Consider the following 22,375-nt stretch of genomic DNA (forward strand, 5'->3'; position numbering starts at 1 on the left):
AACAGTCTGTAGGTTATAATAGACTAAACTGCGGCTAAAAAATTATATGCACGTGTCTGAGCTGAAAGACTGCTCGAACCGACGGAAGGTTGACTCAAGCCAGCTGAAGTCATCGATCTTGTCATACTTCGTCAATGTTAACCTTTGAGCATAGATCAAAATATATATTTAAATAAGATGAATCAGTTTCGCTGGTATTTCAAGATTGTGGTTTATCAACGGAATGAGTTTAGTTTTACGCCGATCACGACGGGGGACACCAGAAATTGGCTTCACACATTGTACCCATGTGGGGAATCGAATCCGGGTCTTCCGCGTGACGAGCGAACGCTTTAACCACTAAGCTACCCCACCGCCCGTAAATCAGCGAAAGAGGGTTGTCTATTTGACCATTATGGAACCATATTCTATAAGCTCAAGTTAAGCTTCGCGGCCATATTCGCTTGCTTTCGTTGTCATCTGTGTGGAAGGACAGCATACTCTATTCTCAGTAAGCTTCAGATAACATTATGCTTTTACTTTGGACAAAGTTGTCCTGGACCTGTGAAGAAAGGATGTAGATATACCTATGGTACCCACATTTAAAAACAAACGATCATGGGGCAAAGAATGAAGTTTTTCATGTTCATGTTTTCAAGTTAAAATCTTTGAAGTGGGTTTTCCGGGTTGCAAACAATTCAAGCAATTCTTTGAGGTTTTGAGAAACCGCATGGATGTAAGTCTCAAACGCCTGTGATTATATAGTAAAAAAACCTGGTCTGTATTGGGGATTTCAGTATGTCTCGGATTCAGTGGTAGATTTGCTGGGCCCACCAATATCTCTCACTTTGTAATGGAGACAGTTGTCCAGTATAACAGAGGAATGGACTTGCGTGGTTTGGGTTTTCCATAGTTAACACACTGCCATACGTGGCATTATTGGACAGGTCTCATGCATCAAGTAGTTTCCATCAAACTATACACAAACAAATTAGTTAAGCACCCCCTGACATATCTCACGACTGAATGAGCCCCAGTGTTAACCCGTTGGAGCATATCTGGGACATGATTGGTCGTCGTGTGCAACAAAGGGGTCCTCCTGTACAGAACCTGGCCCAATTGAAGCTGCTTAAAACGAGGAATGACGTAGACGGCCCCTTCAGGGGATCAGGTGGCTGACAGGGGGTATGAGGAGGAGAGTGCAGTCATATAGTCACGTGGAGGTTACACTCAGTATTGACCTTGAATCGTGTAAGACACGCAAAATGACATTTTGAATGTTCACATTTACCAATAAATTCAACATTAAACATTCCAGGACCATACTTGTACAGACATTGTTTTGTGTGGAAATCAGCGTGTGTGTGTTTTTTAAAATGAGCAAAAGGATCGTACGGGTAAGAAAAACTCCATGGTTTTCTATCGTGGTCACCACGAGAAGTTTAATGTACTTGTTGAAAACTTATTATTGCAAAAATACAGGGGGTGCTTAATTAAATTTTTTGTGTATATTAATGCTTTAAAGTAACGGTCGTGTTATTTTAGACCTGGTCAGTGGGAACACCAACAAACTCCACATGCAGGACCGTCAAGCCTCGCTGTAAAACAGCTATGGGTGAACGCAGTTTCAGATGCGCAGCAACATCTGTGTGGAAGGCTCTTCCAGACCACATCAAGTTATCAGAAACGCCATCAACATTTCGGACAAACCTAAAAACCCATTTCTTCAATTTTGCCTATGACTGCTAAACCAAGAGCCACTGTGTACGTGTATATACTGTGTACATAATGTGAATATGTGAAAGCGCCAGTGAACAGCTCAGTCAACATGGAACCTTCAGCGTTATACAAAATGATTAGATTAGATTAGAACTGTGATCGTATGACCCAACACGTTAGTGTAGTGCGTCTTGTGAGGAACATTCATTGAATCACATACAGTACAAGTCTGGGCCTAGATTTTCGAAGCTCTCGTAGCGCTAAGATAGTCGTAAGTTAACGTTAATGCATGGCACTTACGACTTTCCTAGCGATAAGAGAGCTTCGAAAATCTAGGCCCTGGTGTCGACCGATAGGACAGGAGTATATTGAAGAAACGTAACTCCACCAGTACTGGTTACAGGGCGATGACGTGCTGACTGAATGTTGGTATATGCCGCATAAATGCCCCAGCTACAGGACAACAACCTGGATCAGATGACTGACTGACTGAGTTTAGTTTTACGCCGCTTTTAGCAATATTCCAGCAATATCACGGCGGGGGACACCAGAAATGGGCTTAACACATTGTGCCCATGTGGGGAATCGAACCCGGGTCTTCGGCGTGACGAGCGAACGCTTTAACCACTAGGCTACCCTACCGCCCCTGGATCAGATGAATATGTACTGAGAGTATAAGTGTGGATGTAATTGTTGGCAGTGTCGTCCCAGCCTATCTTTTACACGTCAGTGGCTGATACGAGAGTACCAGCCGTGTCAAGGCTTTGACGTGGTGAATTTAAGCAATCAATCGATCTGCATGAAATCAAATTCTAAATCTAGACATCATCATCAACGCTAATACTAGGAAATCATCATTGGTAATGGAGTGTTCATGTGTAGACATACGGCAAGACTTGCATACACGTTCACGGTGCCCCAAACTGTCTTCCTTGTTACTCAATGAAACGACCAAATCGCGTCTTTGAATTACACTTTGATGTACAGAAATGTAATGAAACTGCGTGTAACCACGCTTTGGCCGTTGTAAAAGGCTCGTCTATTTGCTCCACGTTTGTACGAATATTAAGACTATGAGCATGAGTCTGGTTTAGCGCCGTTTTGAAATATCAAAATATTTCTGTAATATCACAGCGTATGAGATTTATTTTTCAGGAGCGCCTGAAGATATGCAGGTTTTACAATTAGGTGGTAACAGTGCGTGTGCGTGTGTGTGTGCGTGCGTGCGTGCGCAACTTTAACACATGAGTCTGCCTTCCAACCGTTGTGCAGCGGGCGTGTCTTGCCAAAATCCATCAGAGGTCACAACAGCTGCTGTAACTGTAGAAAGAGGAAATGTGTCGATTCCCACCCTAAGTGAGACACTGGGGACAAGACTGGTGGCCTGCTGTAGTCGTGTAACAAAGACAGTGCCAACTATGAGATTCATCTGGTCTCTCACTGTCTATTTGATGAACAATTTTTTTCAACTAAGCGCAAACTTCAAGTTGAAGTATATGCATTGCCCATGAAAACAACACAAGAAGATGGTTAAGAGTAACTTTATGTTGTTAACTATTACAAGTAACAATAAATGTAAATACCGAGTGAGGCAGCAAAATGCACATTTATCAGAGTAATAACAATATTAAAAACTACAATGTTAGCTGATCCCTAAGAGTAATACAAACTAAAACCTATATAAAACTAAGAGTGACATTCAATAATAAAATTCATCAAAGGAGGGATGTGACAAGGTTGTCAACTAGTCCCTATCTTTTCCCTGTTGAAACCTGAAACAACTGCCCGTGCACACCCTGAAGTAGTAACATGAGGTAGACTCCGAAAGAATTACTACACGTCAGCTGAATTCAGACAACAGTCTTATCTTTCTTGATATATCCACACATAAGAATGCATACTTTGAATTTAAATTATATACAATCACTCTAATTAAGGTAACAATTAACATATCTGCACCAAAAGGGCACATCACTGAAAGCACATACTAGTATTGTGATTTCATGATTGTACATATTTGTTAAGCATATCAATGTATGAGTTACCCTCATCCACTGAATGAAACAGAAGCACAATTGACAACCATCACCATTAGATTTACAGGTTGAATGCCCTTTAAGTACAGAATGTTACGTTTGTCAAAAACACGAAGTTCTGATTAAATTTCCTGATTAAATCCTTATTTTCATTTCAGCTCAACAGCACGGCTTAAAATATATTCATTTCTGCATATCCAATTAATACCAGATCCAATTTGGTGAGTTTTATACCTATATATAATGATAATTTCTGAGTTCAGATTTTCCTGATCTTAATGTTCCTTGCAAAGCATGTGTAGAACCTCATGTTTTTGAGGACAAAATAATAGTGAAGCACACAAAACTACAAGGTGTACAATATAAGCTTGATTTGCTGTCAATAGCTGCAAAACAATAAATACCAAAAACACTGACCAAATACTGGTGACTTCAAGTCAATCATATCATCCCTGAATTGTTTCATAAATACAGAATTAAAGTCAGCAGTGTTAAGACAGAAGAGAGCTTTCAATGAGGCCTAATTTCGTAAGTAGCCAAACATGGTCCCCATTACAAGATGAGACGTATTGGCAGCAAATCAAGCACACACAAACATAGTAAATAAGAAGAAACAACAAATAATAAGGAAAGGCAGAGATGATGCATAAGCTGCCTAACATCTATGGCACCCGTTTCATAATACGTCAAATAATAAACAAGAGATCTGGCTAGTTCTCTCCCTTGATTCCATGCTGCCACGTAGCTTGAGGAATTTTTTTCAACTTGCCAATTAACAGCAATTAATATAATTTTTCAAGTAAAACAATAATGAGTGTAATATGTATCCTTTACATGATATTTCTTGCAAAACAACCAATTTCGAAACATGTAATCATTACATAGGTATGTAGATGTGCTCATCAATTCAACCAGGTGGCAGCACTGGGATCAAACAGAACCTCCCCAAAGTGAATGCACTCACTTCACTATATGAACACTACCACAAAAGGAAGGATGGAAGCTGACAGCACAGCATCAGAGTGATGTGAGCAAGACCAGGATATGACACTGAAACAGGGACTCAAGCTGAAGCATTGCCTACACAGGGTCTCTGGCGATACAGAGGGGCAGGTTGGGAATAGGAGACTGGAAAAGCAGCTCTAGCTGAAGCATTGCCCATACACGGCTTTCGGTGATATGGATGGGCAGGATTGATAACTTGAGACTGGGCTAGGAGTTCTTGAGGAAATGTTGTCTAAACAGATTCTTTACAGGTCATGGTGAGGCAGGTGCCACATTACTCACTGGACTGGCAGCTCTTGATGAAATGTTACATACACAGGATTGTTACAGGTGTAGGCCAAGGATATGGACTGCAGGGCAGGGCATGGGGCAGGGCAGGGCAGGGCAGGGCAGGGCAGGTGCTGGAGGACATTGGTAACATGGAGGCACTGCTGGAATGAGGAAGCCATCAGGCAGTGGGTGTAAGCAGGGTGGATGGAAGGCCAAACTCAGAATGAGCTGGAGGAATGGAAAGCGTGAGATGACTTGCTGATATTGTCTTGAAAGACATGGCATGCACAGCTGTTGGTATAGGAGAATGCTTGTTCACATTCATATAAGACATTTGTACTGAGTATCAACTCCTTCAGCTCTGCCCCTGACTTGTCACAACTTGTCTGATGCTGGCTTAATGCATCCATCAATATGAGAATTTGAAAGTAGAAATGTCCGAGCTGAAACTCCATACCACCAGTTGGTGCAGGATATATATTCACATAAACAACCCATACAAAGTATGGAGGATGTTCTATAGCACTTGTATATGTTCCAGCTCGTCAGAAAGTTCAAGACCACAAAATCAAATAAATGACTTACTGCCTAGTACCCGTTTTGAATTGTGAACTGAAAATCAACTGACAATGTGATTGGCTCTTCAACTATATCTGACTGAAGTATGGTTGTCAATAGAAGGTAGGCATGGAGGGAGTGACATTTGTGGGTATGGAGGCTTCAAACTGACAGCTTGATTTATTTGATTTTATGTCTTATGAGTGTATTATGTAGCCAAAATGGTACTCCTGAGATGCAACATTGAACACACACATACATGGAGAAATCCATAGAAAAACAAGATTCAAAACCAGATTTCCTCAAGCATTCCCTTGAATGCCAACTTGAATGGTAAGTTGCTGCTGAGCATGAATGTGAGCAAGGTCAGAAGTCTGAACAAGTAACCACACAATAGTGCTCACATACACTAATCAAAGGCATATATTATGAAGGAAAATAAGGTTCTAAAATATTCATTTCAATAACCCTTCTAAAACCAAAATGGCTACGATAGATTTTTTGCAGTACTTCGGTAATTGTGACTATGAGCTTGAGGAAAACAGTTCTTGTATGGATTTGAAATAAAAGAGAAATATTGTTGACATTTCAAACATGGAGAAGGCTTAACAAGGAACAATTAAACAATGCAATTTTTCAAAAGAGTTGAAAATACATTGAATCGCAACAAGAAACATAGTATACTGAGCAAATGTTGTGCGATATCATAGGCAAGAGAATCTGTAAGACAAACACACTTACGCGACTACATTGTAAATGTACCAATATCTAGCATATACTCAAATATGGCAACCACAGCTTCAACTCCCAAACACCCACAAATCCAAATGGACTCTTCCTCATTAGTGCATAGTCCTAACATGATGGGAGAATTCACTGGTATATCCAGGAGTGAGGTTATAACTGTACAAGCTATATATACTATATATAGTACCAGTATGCATGTATACCACTACAATACACGGATTCAAGTCAAGAATTCTGATTAAACGAAACATGTTGTCCCTCCGTCTTCCTGACACTGATCACAGGTCATAGATCACATTCAGGCACCGATCTTCCGCAAAAAGTGGTGGTCATTCACCGGTCAATGGTTGTTTTCATAAAATTTAAACTCAACCCTTGAAAAACACCCATGACACCAAGATATTTTCATAAGTCACCGGGTCCAACTGACCATTTAGAAAATACTTCATTATTCAATGCCAATAGCAATACAAATCAAAGCCTGTGGTTGTAGTTGTCGTCACCAAATCAGGCCGAATATGGAAACAAACAATGACCATTGTCTTTACTGATGGGACAAGATGCTGAATAAGCTACACAAACATTATGTGAACACAGAAAGCACTATTGGATTGCACAAGCATGACAGCCTACAGAAGCCTCTATACAGGAAGCATGACAACTCACAGTCTACATCTACAACTGATATCTAATGAAGCTGACAGGCTAACATCACTCTCTAGCATGACCTCACTCATGACTCACACAATCATAACTAATTAAGTCATAATTTGGTTTCAGAAAATTCACAAATGTACAATTTTAGTTCTGAATCAGTTCCAGTTTTGGATCAACTATTTTTCTGAATGCCTCTTGCTATTCAGAGATCAAAATCAACTGTCTGCATTTAGAGTCCTAGCGGAACTAGACTTACAAGGATTTCTGGTTTTTGAGAACCTCTAACAGGAATATGACACATGGTAGAATATGTTGAGACAGGCATATCAGGTCATCTAGCCTGGATAGGACTGATAACGCTTGTCAAATCAATTTCTTAACAAAATCAGCGCCATGATGCATTTCAATTTTGATACATTGATAAATTGCTCATGTCTGAAAATAAACAATAACTGAGTATTGAACATGAAAAAACACCCACAGTCATTCATCTTCAGCTGCACCAACCCAAACAAAATTCAAAGTTCAAAACCTTTGCCAGGAATTTATCAATTTAGACAAAAGTAATTCAATGATTAACGAAAAACTGCAACTCAAATTTCAAGTTGACATGAATAAAATTAACTGTCACAAACTTAATATTTTATCTTTTCCCCTATTTTTTAGAACTGATCATGTAAGATCAAGTTGATAATATCATTAAAGATTTCATTTGTTAAAAATCTTAAAGCATGGAGGGAAATTTGGAACATCTAATAGCCGGTTTGGCTTAAAGAGATAGTTAATCAAAGGCCTTTTGGCAGTTGTCACTGTCAAAACACGCAGGAGGGAAGAAATCTGCTGCCTTGAAATCATCTTGTCACTCTTGCAAATGAAACTAAAACATAATATTTGAGGAAGCTGCCTGTTAATTGGGCCACAGCTTGTTTTTCGTCAGGGTTTCCATCATATTTTTTTCCCAAATGGTTGATGAGCAAAACAAGAAACCAAATTTGCATGGCTTCATCAAAACATGAGGCTGGTTCAGCTGAAGGAAACATATTTACCCACTCTCTCTCACTCAATAAAAATCAACCAAACAAAATGCGTAAAATAAACAGGTCTGGAGAGACTTCTTCAAATTACTGGGGGTAATCAAAAGGTTATATTTAAAAAAAAGGCAAAATATATTGATTAACAAATCTGTTGTTTCACAAACACCAAAACAATCTCAGAGGAACCAGTGTCAAGATATGTTCCCACATTGGTTGTACCCCAATTATTCAATAACTCTAACAAAGTAACCACAGGTTATAGAAAAAACCCTAAAATACATTGAAACAAAAAGGATGATTTCATTTCTTTGAATCAGCTCGTTTCTTAAGCTATCCACTGGGATTATCAGGTTGATGGAACACAAGGAAAACAAAAGCCTGTCCTCCAAGGGTTTCTGTAACAAATCAACTGAAGGGGGCCTGCCCTATAAAAGACCTCTCATTCACCGGTTTTCATTCACAAACATTTGGCCATGCTCCAATCACGCCCTGAATTCATTAGACAGCGAGAATAGCCACTGTTCGACTTAATGCGTTCTGAGAACACCAACTGAGAGGTGAATGACTCTGAGGCAGGTACAATGTGATTATTGATGACATATACACAATGATCATGAATGAACTCGTAATCATAGATACAGGCTTGTTCTGTGAAATAAAGACACCAGTCCAACAGTCGTCCTTAACCATCATACCAACATACTAATGTTCCAGTCATACTGCTTCAAGTAACAGGTCCAAAATTAAAAAAAGAAATCAAATTCATGTACGTCATAATATAAGTATATAGATTCAGGTGCCCAAGTCCAAGGATGTAACAGTATTCCTTAAGCCCTAAATAATCAACTTGCTGCAACCAAACGTATTCTCATGAACAGCTTCCAATTTAACGAAGGCTTGCTGATTGCTCTATTGTCACATAAAAACGACATGAGACTCTTGACATTCTGTTGAAAGTGCTACTTTTGAAAAAAGTTTGATTTGGATGAAAAAAAAAATCAAGTCCAAATTGACTAGGAATGAAGTTCAATAGATTTTAAATCTAATTCATTACTTGTGAGTAATCAAGTTTCATGGTGCTGAATGCATGTTGATTATGTTGAACAGTATCACCTCCCACTGAACATTGGTGCACTTTGTTCCCCAGAACAAGACTGATCATGTAGCACTATTGATGCCCTATGGATGTATCACAAGCTACCTACAAAAACTATGACAGATGATGATGATGTGGAACACGCGATGAAGCATACTAGACAACACAAATACACATAACTGTACAAATGCATATTTTTCAAGACTTGAACCGCTGAGCTACTTGAAGTATCACGAATGTAAATGCACAAGCTCACCTGTGATACAAACATAGTTATCTCCCTTGGTAAGACAAGGATATCCCCGTCCTTCCTTCAAGTCTCTGTACACCACTTTCCCTTTTCTAACAGTGTTTGTCTCACAGGGAATAGAAACAGCTAGTATCTAGTAAAAGCCATAAATATCAATAAACCTAGCCTTCTAGGAAGCAGAAAAGGTTACACATAGCCTTGCTAGTAGACCAATGTACACAATTGACATATCATCGTAAATACAGGTAAGGTAAAATACATAAATCTATAATATGGAACACACAGTACCATGTACAAGAGAGGTATTTCTATATAGTTATATGTGTAAATCAATCCTGATTTTTGTTAACCTGAGAGATGCCACAATGGGCTATACATTTGATTTGATTATAGATCTACACTCATGCAAAAATTAAATCATTCAAAATTCAAAAATAAAATCTCAAAATGTAATCGAATTCAGGAAATTATTTTCCAGTTCTGCAAGAGGCATTCAAATTTGGAAATCAGATTTACTCGTAAGTTACATTTAATCATCTTTCAAGAAAATAATTGCAATGAAGTGTAGTCTATGTGAGCACAGGACAGACAGTCCCTGGCAGGGCATAGAAGCATGCTGTATTTAACCCCTACCGGAACAATGGGATCGTATACAACAGGCTGGCCAACCAACCATATTCACTATGACAAGGGCCTACATACCCACTGTCACCATAACAACACCATTAGAACAATGCAGGCCTAGTCTTTGGTATACATGCAATATAGGCCTTAAGACTCATACTTATAAGGTGTTAAACTTCAAAGGTCAGCAAATATTAAAATAATAGCTAATTCCTGTGAGGCTGATTAGAAACCTGGAACATTCACTGTGCGAGAAGCAGTTTAACAAAATGTGGTAATTTTATAATATGGCTGTTAGTTAGATTTGACCGGCCAGTGAACCTAACTTGACATTTCAGTTACAAGTTGTACAACAAAGAAAATAGTCAAACAGTACAATGGTAAATAAAACTTGGAGAATCCTCCAAAATCTTATGCTATTTGCATCACGGTATCATTGAGCAAGATAGCACAAACTACAATGTTACAACTCTACAGCACAAAACAGTTCAGGTATACACATAGAGATAGACACGTGTTCAAATATTTTTTTGGGTGTTTCCACAAAATGCAAGTTGAAATGTCAAACAGAAGGTAAGTAGCGTATATTATACAGCACTATGCATGATGCAAACACTAAAATGTTGGTCAATCAGCAACTATGTATCCATGGTAACTGCAGCTTATAATTATAACTCTCTCTTCAAAACAGAGAAAGTGGCACCATCCTGAACAGAAATGAGCACGATTTCAGATGGATGGATTTATTATCAAAATGTCTAAATTATATACTTAAAGACACTTACACAGGTAAGTGAGAATTATCTTCATTATCCTTTACGAAAACTACAATCAACTCTAAATCGTTACCATGGAGTTCAGTTAAACTGAAATACAAACAATCAGCATATATTCACAAGCATTTCTCTTCAACACTAAAAGCACATATGCTCTAGAAGAGATGCAATATACTAGATTCATCTACAGACATAAACAAAGGAAAGAAAATACCTGAAATTCATTTGAAATTTTCTGAGGTAGGTCAAGTTTCTTTCGTCCATGTGTTGGAGAAAGGTCAGGATATGTACAAACACCTTACTCTATATCCACAGAAAGATAGAACACAGAGGAACAGGGTTACACTGAGATCAAACAGCGCTACCACTCTCCACTTGGGGATAGGCCCAACTTAAGATATTGAAATATCTGTCAACTATGCTTGTTATGAATAGGACACACCTACAAATAACATCAAACATGGAACAGGACAGTGCTACTCTTCATGAAATTCAAAGAAATTAAACACTTTTCATGGTAATTTGATGAGGAAATTGAGGTAGTTAAGAACACACTTCAAATTAATTGACAGATAAACTTACTCTATTGTATAGTAAAGAATTTGAATAAAGATTGTTTCTATAACATCATGACACCAATGTTTAAAACGTTAACAATAAACATCAACATCAATTTAAAAGTAAGCCCACATTCTCATTTGAAAACAAATCTTAATATCAATGTTTCTACTCTATAATAGATCTTGAGTAAGAAAATTAGTACTGTTATACTCATTACAATTAAAAAAGAAGTTGAAAATTTCACAAAATTTAAATATTTAATTTTTAGCACAAATATTTGATTAAATAGCATTTGAAAACTAAACCGCATAATATTCCTGAATTTCAACAATCACTACAGGCTTCCTATCACTGAAGACAACCATATTAATATATGTCATTATGAAATCATTTCAATTAATGTTGTTGAAAATATGACACAAAATACTCTCATAAAGCTATGTTGTGATTCTCCCTGAATTGTTGGCAGCCCTGCACCCTTAAAGGAATTAAGTTTCATGATCCTGAGCTCAATGATGAATGGTATATTCCTGAGGACTTCACAAATAAGAAAAAAAGAAAACATTTTAAAAATAAGTTATATTAATATATTACCTATAAATTTGAGGTATGACAGTCTGGGTAACAATCAAATACACTTATCTTGCTTAAGGTTATGAAGCTCACCTCAAAATTCATAGTCAAAATGAAAACCTGAACCAGGTTATTTACGTATGAAAACTTGAAATGCATTAAAGTCTCAACACATGAGACTGCGATAAGTATTTCCATTAAAAGTACTACTTCTACTTCCATGAGAATTTCATCAAGTTTTATTTATCATTAAAATACCCAATATATATTATATGATACTTTTATTCAAATTTACGTTGAAAAGAAAAATAAATTAAATTATTAGGTTCCATAAAATGTAACTACAAACAAACCTATGAAGATCAGGTAATTGAAGATGGACTATCCTTAGCTTATGCCAGATCGAAGACAAGATGAAGTCAATGTATTAATCATAAAATAATATTTGTATGTTCAAAAGTACATTAGACATTTGCCTCAATTGATTCATACCTGCAACATTCTGCTAATATTTTCCATTAACCTAACCTGTATATGAAGTTGCAAGCATTTCATCAACGATAAAATATTGGTACATAGGAAGATCAAGAATAAGAACAGTGCATTGTGGGTAATGACGAGAGATGCCGGCACATGCTCACTCGATCACATCAGGTGAGCCAAGTTACCTTGACAACATAACAGTCTTACAGCAGATGCTACATAATTCCTGATGTTAAATAGCAACTTATTTCACACAGCTATTCCATAATCATAATTTTGATTACATCCTCTTAAAGAATGAAAACATTAAATATGTCTTAGATTACAAATTTCACATGGTGTATAAATTGATTCTTGGTGTGTCAAAAATGTGAGATTTTGCATATTAGGTTAACAGTATTTTAATAATGAGGTAAGTTGTACTCCAACATCATTAACTATTAAAAGGCCAGACAATTTGTACTTGTTACTTAGAATAATTGAATTTAACATCCATTATTTCAAAATTAAATATAAGAATAAAATGAACATGTTAGCTTAATCAAGAAAATAAAATATCATTGCTATCATCTTTAATGGACAGCAAATGGAAGCCAGCACTTAAATTGTTTTGGGAACTTTGTCACTTTAATTCAAAAGATGAAAAATCAGAAAAACAAGTTCAACAAACTGCCTGGCCTTTTATTATTTGGGGGCCAAATTCCTGTTGCTACAGTTTCCTGCTTTTTTATGACGACACATCCAGCCATACATCAGTCTGGAATTAACATGGATGACAAGTACAGGTATTACTAGTTAGCAAATATGCAAGAGATCTTGGGGAAATTACTTCCAGGTGATAATTAGTTTGTAGATGTAGTAGTTCTTCATTCACACAAGGACAGAGGTAACCTGAATCTCACTGAGAGTATGTTATGCTTGCTTTGAAACTCCCTGAAGTGCATGGCTTGAACACAAGCCCTGTTCAGAATGTTTATTTGTATGAGATAATGAATAGGATCATGAGCTTAGGGATATAATGGAACGGTAAGGAATTATCAACAACTGAGAACATTTCAATCAAAGGAAGGACAGTATTTCACAAAACTGTTTTCTAGGATGGTTTGTTTGAAATACCAGTAAACTGGTATAAGCACCAAAATGGGTTTTATTTTATACAATGGCACATAAAGTAGCAAGGTTTTTATATTTTTTAATAAAAGAACATTATCTTCATCAACGAATACTTTAAAAAGTAAATATACATATTCGTATGTAAATTTAGAATTTAACCAATCTTGATTATTCAACCATCCAAAAATAACATTTGCTTCCATACTGTTTCAACCCTGAAAGTATGAATGGTTATTGTGAATATATTCATAGACTGTAACCACATACTTACTGTTGCCTATGACATGGCTTTAAGCTGACAATCAGAAACATAGCTCAATAAAAGTGGAAATAGCCTACCAGGAATTTTAAGATAGTATAATTCATTTTGAATGTTATGAACAAACAACCACACCATGTAAGAATGTATTTCTTAAAAAGAAATAGAATAATAATGAATAATAGGAAAAAATTAAACCTTTCCTCAGTTCATATAAAATATTCAATTTGTTGAAAAACAAGATGCAATAAACAAAAGAAAATATGTGGTGTTAATATCGTTAAGAAACTAAAACAGCTGACTTTTGAAAGCTTTGTACAGGGGTAGACCACTGTTCCCAGTGCATCCACTGAAGAATGAGCATATCAACTTCTGATAGTTATGAGTACCCGTACTTCATTCATGATTAAACTTTTTAAATAACAAAATTCCTAAAACATCTTTGAGGTAGCTTCAAATGCAGGAAAATCGTTACACTGAGGTACTCACTGTTCATGACAGGGTCAAGGAAATATCGTGAAATTTTAGTAATGTACGTCCCTGGCTAAAAGGCAGAGAATGTAAAACAAAACACAAAACAAAATGGATTCATTCGGAAAACAAGAAACTGACAAGACACAATAAAATGGGGGATACTAAAACTTCCATCATTATGAATCTCAACCCAAAAGCTCAGTGTCAAGTATTCTCTCACCGGTAGTTGCTAGTACAACTAACTTTAAAGACAACCATCTCAGATAATTTTTACTTCTCCGTAAACAAGACACCGGAACCACAAAATTCATGAAATCTCACTCCATAGTGTAAACAAATTTCTAATGGCACACCAAAACATGTACAAAAGGGACACCGCTCCCATGTTTTATCACTGTAATCTTGCAACCAAACACCTATGTTTTGCATTTTCGGTTACATCTCCTTAAAAATACAAGTTCAACCAATACATGATTGTCTCCCTTGAACAAGGAACTCTTCAATTAATAGAATTCATAGTAATTAGACATGGCAAGTTATTGTTACTATGACTAGCATAACAAAACGGACAGAAAGAATAACATCTAATATGACAGTTCGAAGAAAATTTTGTATAATAAATGCACCATATTTTCCTTTCCATCATGCAAACACAATTATGCCTGTCATTTGTCCCTAGTCGTGCCATGTGAGTTAGCTCCGTTGCACACTCAAAGTAAGACTTTCCTGCTTTTACGTCCCATCTTGCACGACCAGCCTGAAAAAGAAACAAAATATCGAAATCAATAGGAATTCTGAAGTATTTCACTGGGATAATGAGGCAGCCATGACAGATATTTTAACAAACACCAGCTATGTCACTGGTCTACAGACGTCACAGATCCAGCATATTAAAGTGAAAGTTTAATGCATCACAGGTGAGTGACTGAAAGTTTAATGCATCTCAAATGAGAGTGAGTGAGTTTAGTATTTACACCGCTTTTTTTTTTTAGCAATATTCCAGCAATATCACCACAGGGGACACCAGAAATGGGCTTCACACATTGTACCCATCTGGGGAATCGAAACCGGGTCTTCAGCATGACGAGTGAACACTTTAACCACTAGGCTACCCCACCGCCCCCACAAATAAGAGAGAGAGAAAGCGAGAGAATGTATACAAAATTATGCAAGTATTAGGACACGCGGTATCTAACAGAATGAAATGATTACTACTTCCTGAAAAAACTTTGTCAAGATTCCAAATAAATGAGGTTCGTCCATAATTGATACTTGTTCATTCACGATACACTGGAGTGGGTGGTTTGGGTTTTACACTATGCAATACCCCCAAAATGTAGACTTCATACTCTGTTACCAGGATCAATACCTTGGGCTGAGGACTGGACTACAGAATGTATAACAAGTACCTTTGACGGAATGTATAAACAGAGTTTATCTCTTGATTTTAATGAAAATTTAATATCCAAGTATGTTAATTATGATAATTATGATGAATACTTAATCATCATTTGTCATCTCAAAGTTATTAAGGGATTGTATATGAGAAGGTGACATTCAACTGCAGATACCATCAGAGGCAAATGGGAATGGCCGAAGTTGAACTTGTACATGAACTGTGTAGGAGTATCTTGCTTACTAAAAAATAACTGGATATCTATCTGGGTCAACTTGATCACTTGTAGTATCACTTATGGTTTATTTGGAGTGATCTCCCTTGGAAAAGATGGCTGATGTATTTTGCTTTGGACTCAAAGCTTGTATCATAACAGTTTGACAGGCAGAATGACTACAAACCAGATAGGTACAATTGAAAACGTTTCCAGCAGATCATTGAATAATTTTGGACGGACAGACAGACATGCTGACTTGGCAGGTGAGTGAGTGAGTTTGGTTTTACGCCGCTTTTAGCAATATTCCAGCAATATCACGGCGGGGGACACCAGGAATGAGCTTCACACAATGTACCCATGTGGGGATTCGAACCCGGGTCTTCGGCCTGACGAGCAAACGCTTTAACCACTAGGCTACCCCACCGGCCCCTTGGCAGGTGACTCATATTATAGCAATAAATGAAGCATTTTCTACAGTAAGAACTATACTGGGAAGCATGCAGGTTTTATCACGGTCTGGACAAAATTCTACAATCCCTCACGCCTTATACTCATCATTTCCAACTTGTGTCAGTCTCTGTGTGTCTGTCCATGTACACCATACATCACACAAGAACACACAGCAGGAATAACTACTTCCACGAGGAAACTCAAATGAATCCTTGAAGGTCATTTATTGATTTTCTCTAAGTTGGTGTAGTTATTTCTCGAGTGGTGATAGTTTCGTAACTAGTTATTTTTAACAATTGTAGTGTTTCTTCCAATATTGTTCCATGTCTCAACACTGAAAGACTTGATTTTACCAATGCGAGATAACTGAATTCCTCGAGGGAAAGTCAGTCACTCCAAATGACTCAAATCACACACCAACTACATGCAATGGAAATCACACACCAACTACATGCAATGGAGGTTCGACTATAACCCAGCAAAGCAAAGTTCTCTACTCCTCTTTTATGAATCACCATTAAAGCGACCTGACATGACACAAGACCCACTCAAAATCAAATCAGTTTGAAATTATTGTCCTTATGATGAAATGTAATATGTTTCAATTCCCCAGTCAATACCTTTTGACTTATCCTGCTGGTTAATATCACATTAAACAGACCTAATTCTATTAATTTCTTTCAGCAAGGAGACACACTACCTCTGTATTTTCTTGATGTCATGTAATTCAAAACGTTATCCTTCAAGGAGGGCTAATGACTTAATCCTTTTCCTTCATATCTGGCGGTCTTACAAGAAAGTAATTAATGTAAATGGCAGATAATTTACAAATTTTACCTTGATCAAGCTGAAATAAATAACATTCACCATTCTTATTCTTCTGTCCAATGTCTTGAGTCACAGTTCATTTACTGGGTTAATTTACATTTCACTGCAAATTAGTATATCATCTTTAGATAGCGCAATAAACTATTTTAATTGGAACTAGTATTGGGAAACCTATTTATGTGACCTGGATGAGTGAGTGAGTGAGTGAGTGAGTGAGTGAGTGAGTGAGTGAGTGAGTGAGTGAGGTTAAGGTGACTGAGGTTGAGATGAGCGGTGAGAGATGAGCGGGCGGCGAGCAACAGTATTTCAGTTTCCTGACAGCATTTCAGCTACATTTTGGGAGGAAAACATAATACTGGTTTGATGTGAAACAATTAGCACAGGTATGATGCTGAGAAAGAATTAAAATTCAGGTAAATAGGGGATTAGATACCTTTATCATAGGAGTCTCTTATGTCTAAGGGTTGTAACTCTATTGTCTAGTCTACGGTATGTAACTTTGCAGAGAATTGTGGCAGAAAAGGCAACAAAAAGGCTACATTCACATGCTACAGTAATCACAATTGACAAGAAATACAAAGCATACAGAGGAACATATAAATTTGGTGAAAAGAAGACTCCCAAATAATTAGAACTTACCACTTGTTGCAGAGGGCTTCTCACGAAGTGAGGTAACTCTCCTTGAAGGGCTGATAGTTTGGGATGGTGTTTGGGTACTTGACATGCCATACAATGTGGAACATGAACTCAATCCGGTCCTGGCAACGCTTCTGGCAGGACGGGCAGCAGAAGGGATGCTCTTCGTATGGGGAGTGCAGACTCTGATGCAGATGGTACATCGTGAAGTCATAGAAGAATATGTTGCAGTGCTCACAGTGGTGGATCCCTGAGTCGGCCATCGGGCTCGCTGAGGTAGTTGTCACATCCCGCTTCCCGTCACACTCCGACTCCACGCTGGGAGTCTTCGGCGGTGGCATGTGTTCTCCATTACTGGCCTTCAACTCTACATCATCCAGGTCCGATTCGTGGTTCTCGCTGCTGTTCTTGCTCCCCATGCTGAGGTCCATTACCTTGTCACAGGAAGACGTCTTGTCTTCTTGCTGTGACGGACTGCTCTCTGAGGTTGTGATGTGACCATGGGCCTGAGGTAGATTGTGTTGGTTAGCCACATAGCCATGAGGTGACAGGTTGCCGTTTCCATAGTGGTACGGAGAATAACCATTTTCGCTTGCTCTGCGAGCTTGCAGAACCGAGGGAGAATAGCAATTCTTACTGTATTCCTCTTTCCCGTATGTCATTGGAGGTGCAGATGAAGCCATAAGTAGGGGAGGTGACTGTATCATACCTGCAGAACCAGCAGACAGAGGTGTGTAGCTGGAAGGTAGTGGGCTTTGAAGGCTGTCCGAGGTGTGTGGGGAGGTTGTGGACAGGGAGCGCTTTTCCAGGCCGTTTCGTGTTTCCGGATCCGTCTCGCTTGGAGTCGAGGGAGGTGTTACTTGCTCCAACTTGATTGGGCTCACAGAGGTAGATTCCTTGGGGTTGTGATTAGGGACTGAGGTAGACATTGTTTCATGCGGTTTCTGTACCATCACTTGCTGAGGATGAGGATGGAAGGAGTTTACATGAGATGCAGCAGCCGCATTCTGCATGAAGCTCTCATATGTCAGTGCTTGCTGTAAAAGCGCCCTCTGTTGGAGAGCGAAAGCTTGGTAGGCAGCAAGGTTAACATGACTGTTTGGTCTGCCAGCGCTTTTATACCCGTAAAGCTTGCCACGCATGTGGACATTGCGCTCATGGCGACGCAGATCATTTGACTGTGTGAAGCAACGATGGCAGATTTTGCACTTGTATGGCCGTTCACCCGTATGAACTCGTTCATGCACCTTGAGATTGGAGGACCACAGAAAGGACTTGCCGCATGTCGAACACACGTAGGGTCTGTCAGCTCGGTGAAGTTGTTCATGTTTCCTCAAGGTGGCGACCTCTCGGAAGGAACGCTGACAGACATCACAACGATGTGGTCTTGGGCCGGAACTAGGAGGTAGTTTAATAGGAGTGAAGCCATTCCTTTCAGTGGTCTCTTCCATGGCTGCAAAGAGAAAAAATATAACCGTCAGTCGAGGTGACATAAATAACCTACTAGAAAACATTCACCACGGCTGTAACGTGATGAGATTACACTTTATCAGTAAAGTACAGATTCTGGCACTTTTGTTGGGTTGAATTCCATCTGGGATTCGAACCCACACGCTCAGTCAGGCACCTAATCACCAGCACACAAAAAGTTAGCCGTCTAACCCACTCAGCCATAGAACCTTCCTAGTCCCCATGCATCCATGACATCAGCCACATCAACAGCAACATCCTGACACAAGTGGAAACATCAGATTAAACGTAGTCTCCCCAACCCCTTCTTATATGAAGATCTCACATTCAACCCACAATGTTGAGTAAGTTGGGTTTTAAGCCGCTTTTAGCAATCTTTCAGCAATATCATGTCGAGGGACACCAGAAATGGGCTTCACACATTGTGCATATGTAGGGAATCGAACTCAGGCGTTCGGCATGACAATGAAGATATGGTTGACTGGAAAGCCAAATGTGCACTGACAAAACCCTCAAACTACTTTAGTTGACATTAATACTTGTATTGCCATCATGCCTTCAATTGTTAATGCATTTGTTTTTTGCAGGTTCATTCACGTGCTTCAAGCATCAAGGAACCTACAAACAGACCAAGCAGAACCCACTATGTGCTGTCATCTAGTGCTTTTTTTCTTCTCTGCATGAATCTGGCCTACACTCAAGAGCTCATTCGTGCATTGGGCCTTACAAATTTTATTACAAAATGCTGCTTTTTCAAATCGGATCTGATACATGCATTCACTGAAATGCTTGACGGCTCAATTTATACATCCTTTTCTGTTTGCAAGCCAACTTCAACGTTATGAATACACTTACAAGCTGCCCCTATTTCGGCAGTATTCACCACGTTTCAATCACAATCATACTCTGTGCCACACAATGGAGATCACATTGTGAGGGTTCCTCTTCTACAAAAGAGTGCATGTAAAGCACACAGCAGGATAAGGGATATTTCTGACATACAGGATCTGCTTAATTTAAGAAATATTTCAAACATTAGGTAATTGAAACGCATCAGATGTGTTCATATGAATGAGAATATATTTGGGGTCCACGAACATAATGTGTATTAAGCTAAAATGTGTTGAAAAGGCAGATTTTAGATTTTTTGCAGGTATATTTATTGATATCTGTACAAGAACAAGTCTTTGATCCAAGCGGATTTTCTTCAAGATTTTTAGCCATTCTTATATACTTGAGTATGCCAGAAATCAAACCCTTTCAAGTGTAAGTAAAAGATGTCAACAATTATTAGTAAGTAAAAAATATTCTTAACTTACTTATCTTTTAACATGCTTATGCATAATGCAGCATGAAATGTCAGAATACATCATTGCAATGTTATGTATATAGATAGAACAAGTATATATATGGATGACAACTTCTTTAATTCTAGAGCACGACATTTTGATACAGGTTCTTGTATCGTTTTCAAGCATGAATGTATAACATAACAATGATGGTGGAAAAATCTATTTTCAGATTGTCCAAACAAGTATTCTCAAGCCATTGTCAAATAGAGCTAGTAGATCATTTCAGAGTCATGTAGAACAGTAGGTTATCCTTCATATTTCCCATCACTGATGATATATTTCCGTATGTTACATGAGGTTAGCGGGCAGAGTGGTTAAAGTATTCTCTCATTACGATGAAGACCCAGGTTCAATTCCCCATATGGGTACAATGTGGAAAGCCCATTCTGGCATTCCCACTATGATATTGGAATATCGCTATGAAGCCCAACTCATTCATTCACCTTATAATACAATGAGCTTCAACAATCTCAAACAAAGGGGACACAAAAAACATTTGCCTGCAACAGCTGTTCTCACAGGTGTCTGTATATTCAACAGCAGCCATTGGCCTAATGCATACTGGCAGTAAACTCGGCCTCATCCCAATCTTTACAGTCGTGCATTCCTCTCACAATTACAGCTAAACAAAATATTTATACATCCCTAATTTAATTACACCTAACATCAGGTGAACAGAAACGACATCAAATTCCCTCCATTACCACATGAGAAGCATGGCCCTTCGGTGGTACACTTTATATTTTAGATCTATTTCATCAATATTTTACACAACTGCTTTGTGCTTGTGACCACCTAGTGTGAACAACCACAGCAACTCTTGTTGCAGGTCAATACTTCATATTCGTAAAGCTCTGAGGAAACCAACCACATCGTTTCTGTTAAAGCATTTTTCATCCACTGTTCGGGGAATATCCACTAATAGCATTTTTTAATCTGGAAACTCTACATAAAAAGTGTTTGTAAACCAAAATACTTGTCTTAGAATAGACAACCTGCATTCAAGCTGAAATAGATTCCATGAATACTTGTTTTTAGGGGATCAATATGAACGTGGAGCTGGTAAGTATTTAGTGTCTTACATTCTTAAGGTATGTATAGTGCACTTTGGCCATGTTTTGACAAAGACATTGCATCAGTTATAGAATATACTTCAATACATATATAGGATTAATGTCATTATAAACCCAGTTTCCTTGGTTATTTGCTACCAGTCACATCAACTCAGTTTTTTGTATGTCCAAATTTTATTAGCTTGATATGAATTTCGGATTCTACACCAAGTGTCTTTGGTAGGCATATTCTGTCATCTTGTTCAAAAATGATATTTCTTAAAAGTTCATACTGCGTCCTTACATGGCAATAATGTACAAATATGCACTAATGCCTCCTCTCCTGTTGTCTATGATAAACTGTTACTGTACTTCTACAAAACCACAAGTAAGATAATAACATGAGCTGGGGTATATTTAAATCCAATTTGGGAAGTCTTACTGACATGTGCTGAGGCTGAATATCCATGTATGATGACTTCTAGATACACCCATGCTAGTACAACAGTCCTCAACAGCAACCTCAATACTGACTGACTGAGTTTGGTTTTACGCCACTTTAAGCAATATTCCAGCAACATTACGGCGGGGGACACCAGAAATCGGCTTCATACATTGTACCCATGTGGGGATTCGAACCCGGGTCTTCGGCGTGATGAGCCAACGCTTTGACCACTAGGCTACCCCACCGCCCCTCAACCTCAATACAGTAAGTAGTTCATAAGTTCTTATGTCCAAAGATCACAGGCATACCAAAGTG

General features: G+C 38.2%; 1 protein-coding gene across 3 annotated transcripts in view; it reads right to left on the bottom strand.

Annotated features, from left to right (window-relative positions):
• Positions 1 to 3,223: 3,223 nt before the first annotated feature.
• Positions 3,224 to 22,375, bottom strand: part of LOC124286274 (zinc finger protein 227-like) — a 64,054-nt gene continuing 44,902 nt past the window's right edge. For all 3 annotated transcript variants that reach the window (XM_046722631.1, XM_046722630.1, XM_046722632.1), the window contains exons 2-3: positions 17,745 to 19,194; positions 3,224 to 14,971 (exon numbers count right to left, since the gene is read on the bottom strand). In XM_046722631.1, the coding sequence (XP_046578587.1) occupies positions 17,765 to 19,192 (1,428 nt within the window). In that variant the 5' untranslated portion in view covers positions 19,193 to 19,194 and the 3' untranslated portion in view covers positions 3,224 to 14,971; positions 17,745 to 17,764. The remainder of the gene's footprint in view (positions 14,972 to 17,744; positions 19,195 to 22,375) is intronic.

The sequence above is a fragment of the Haliotis rubra genome, unplaced genomic scaffold (assembly GCF_003918875.1).
Source record: "Haliotis rubra isolate DU_JTF1 unplaced genomic scaffold, ASM391887v1 Scf38, whole genome shotgun sequence".
Classification (NCBI taxonomy): Eukaryota; Metazoa; Mollusca; class Gastropoda; order Lepetellida; family Haliotidae; genus Haliotis; species Haliotis rubra.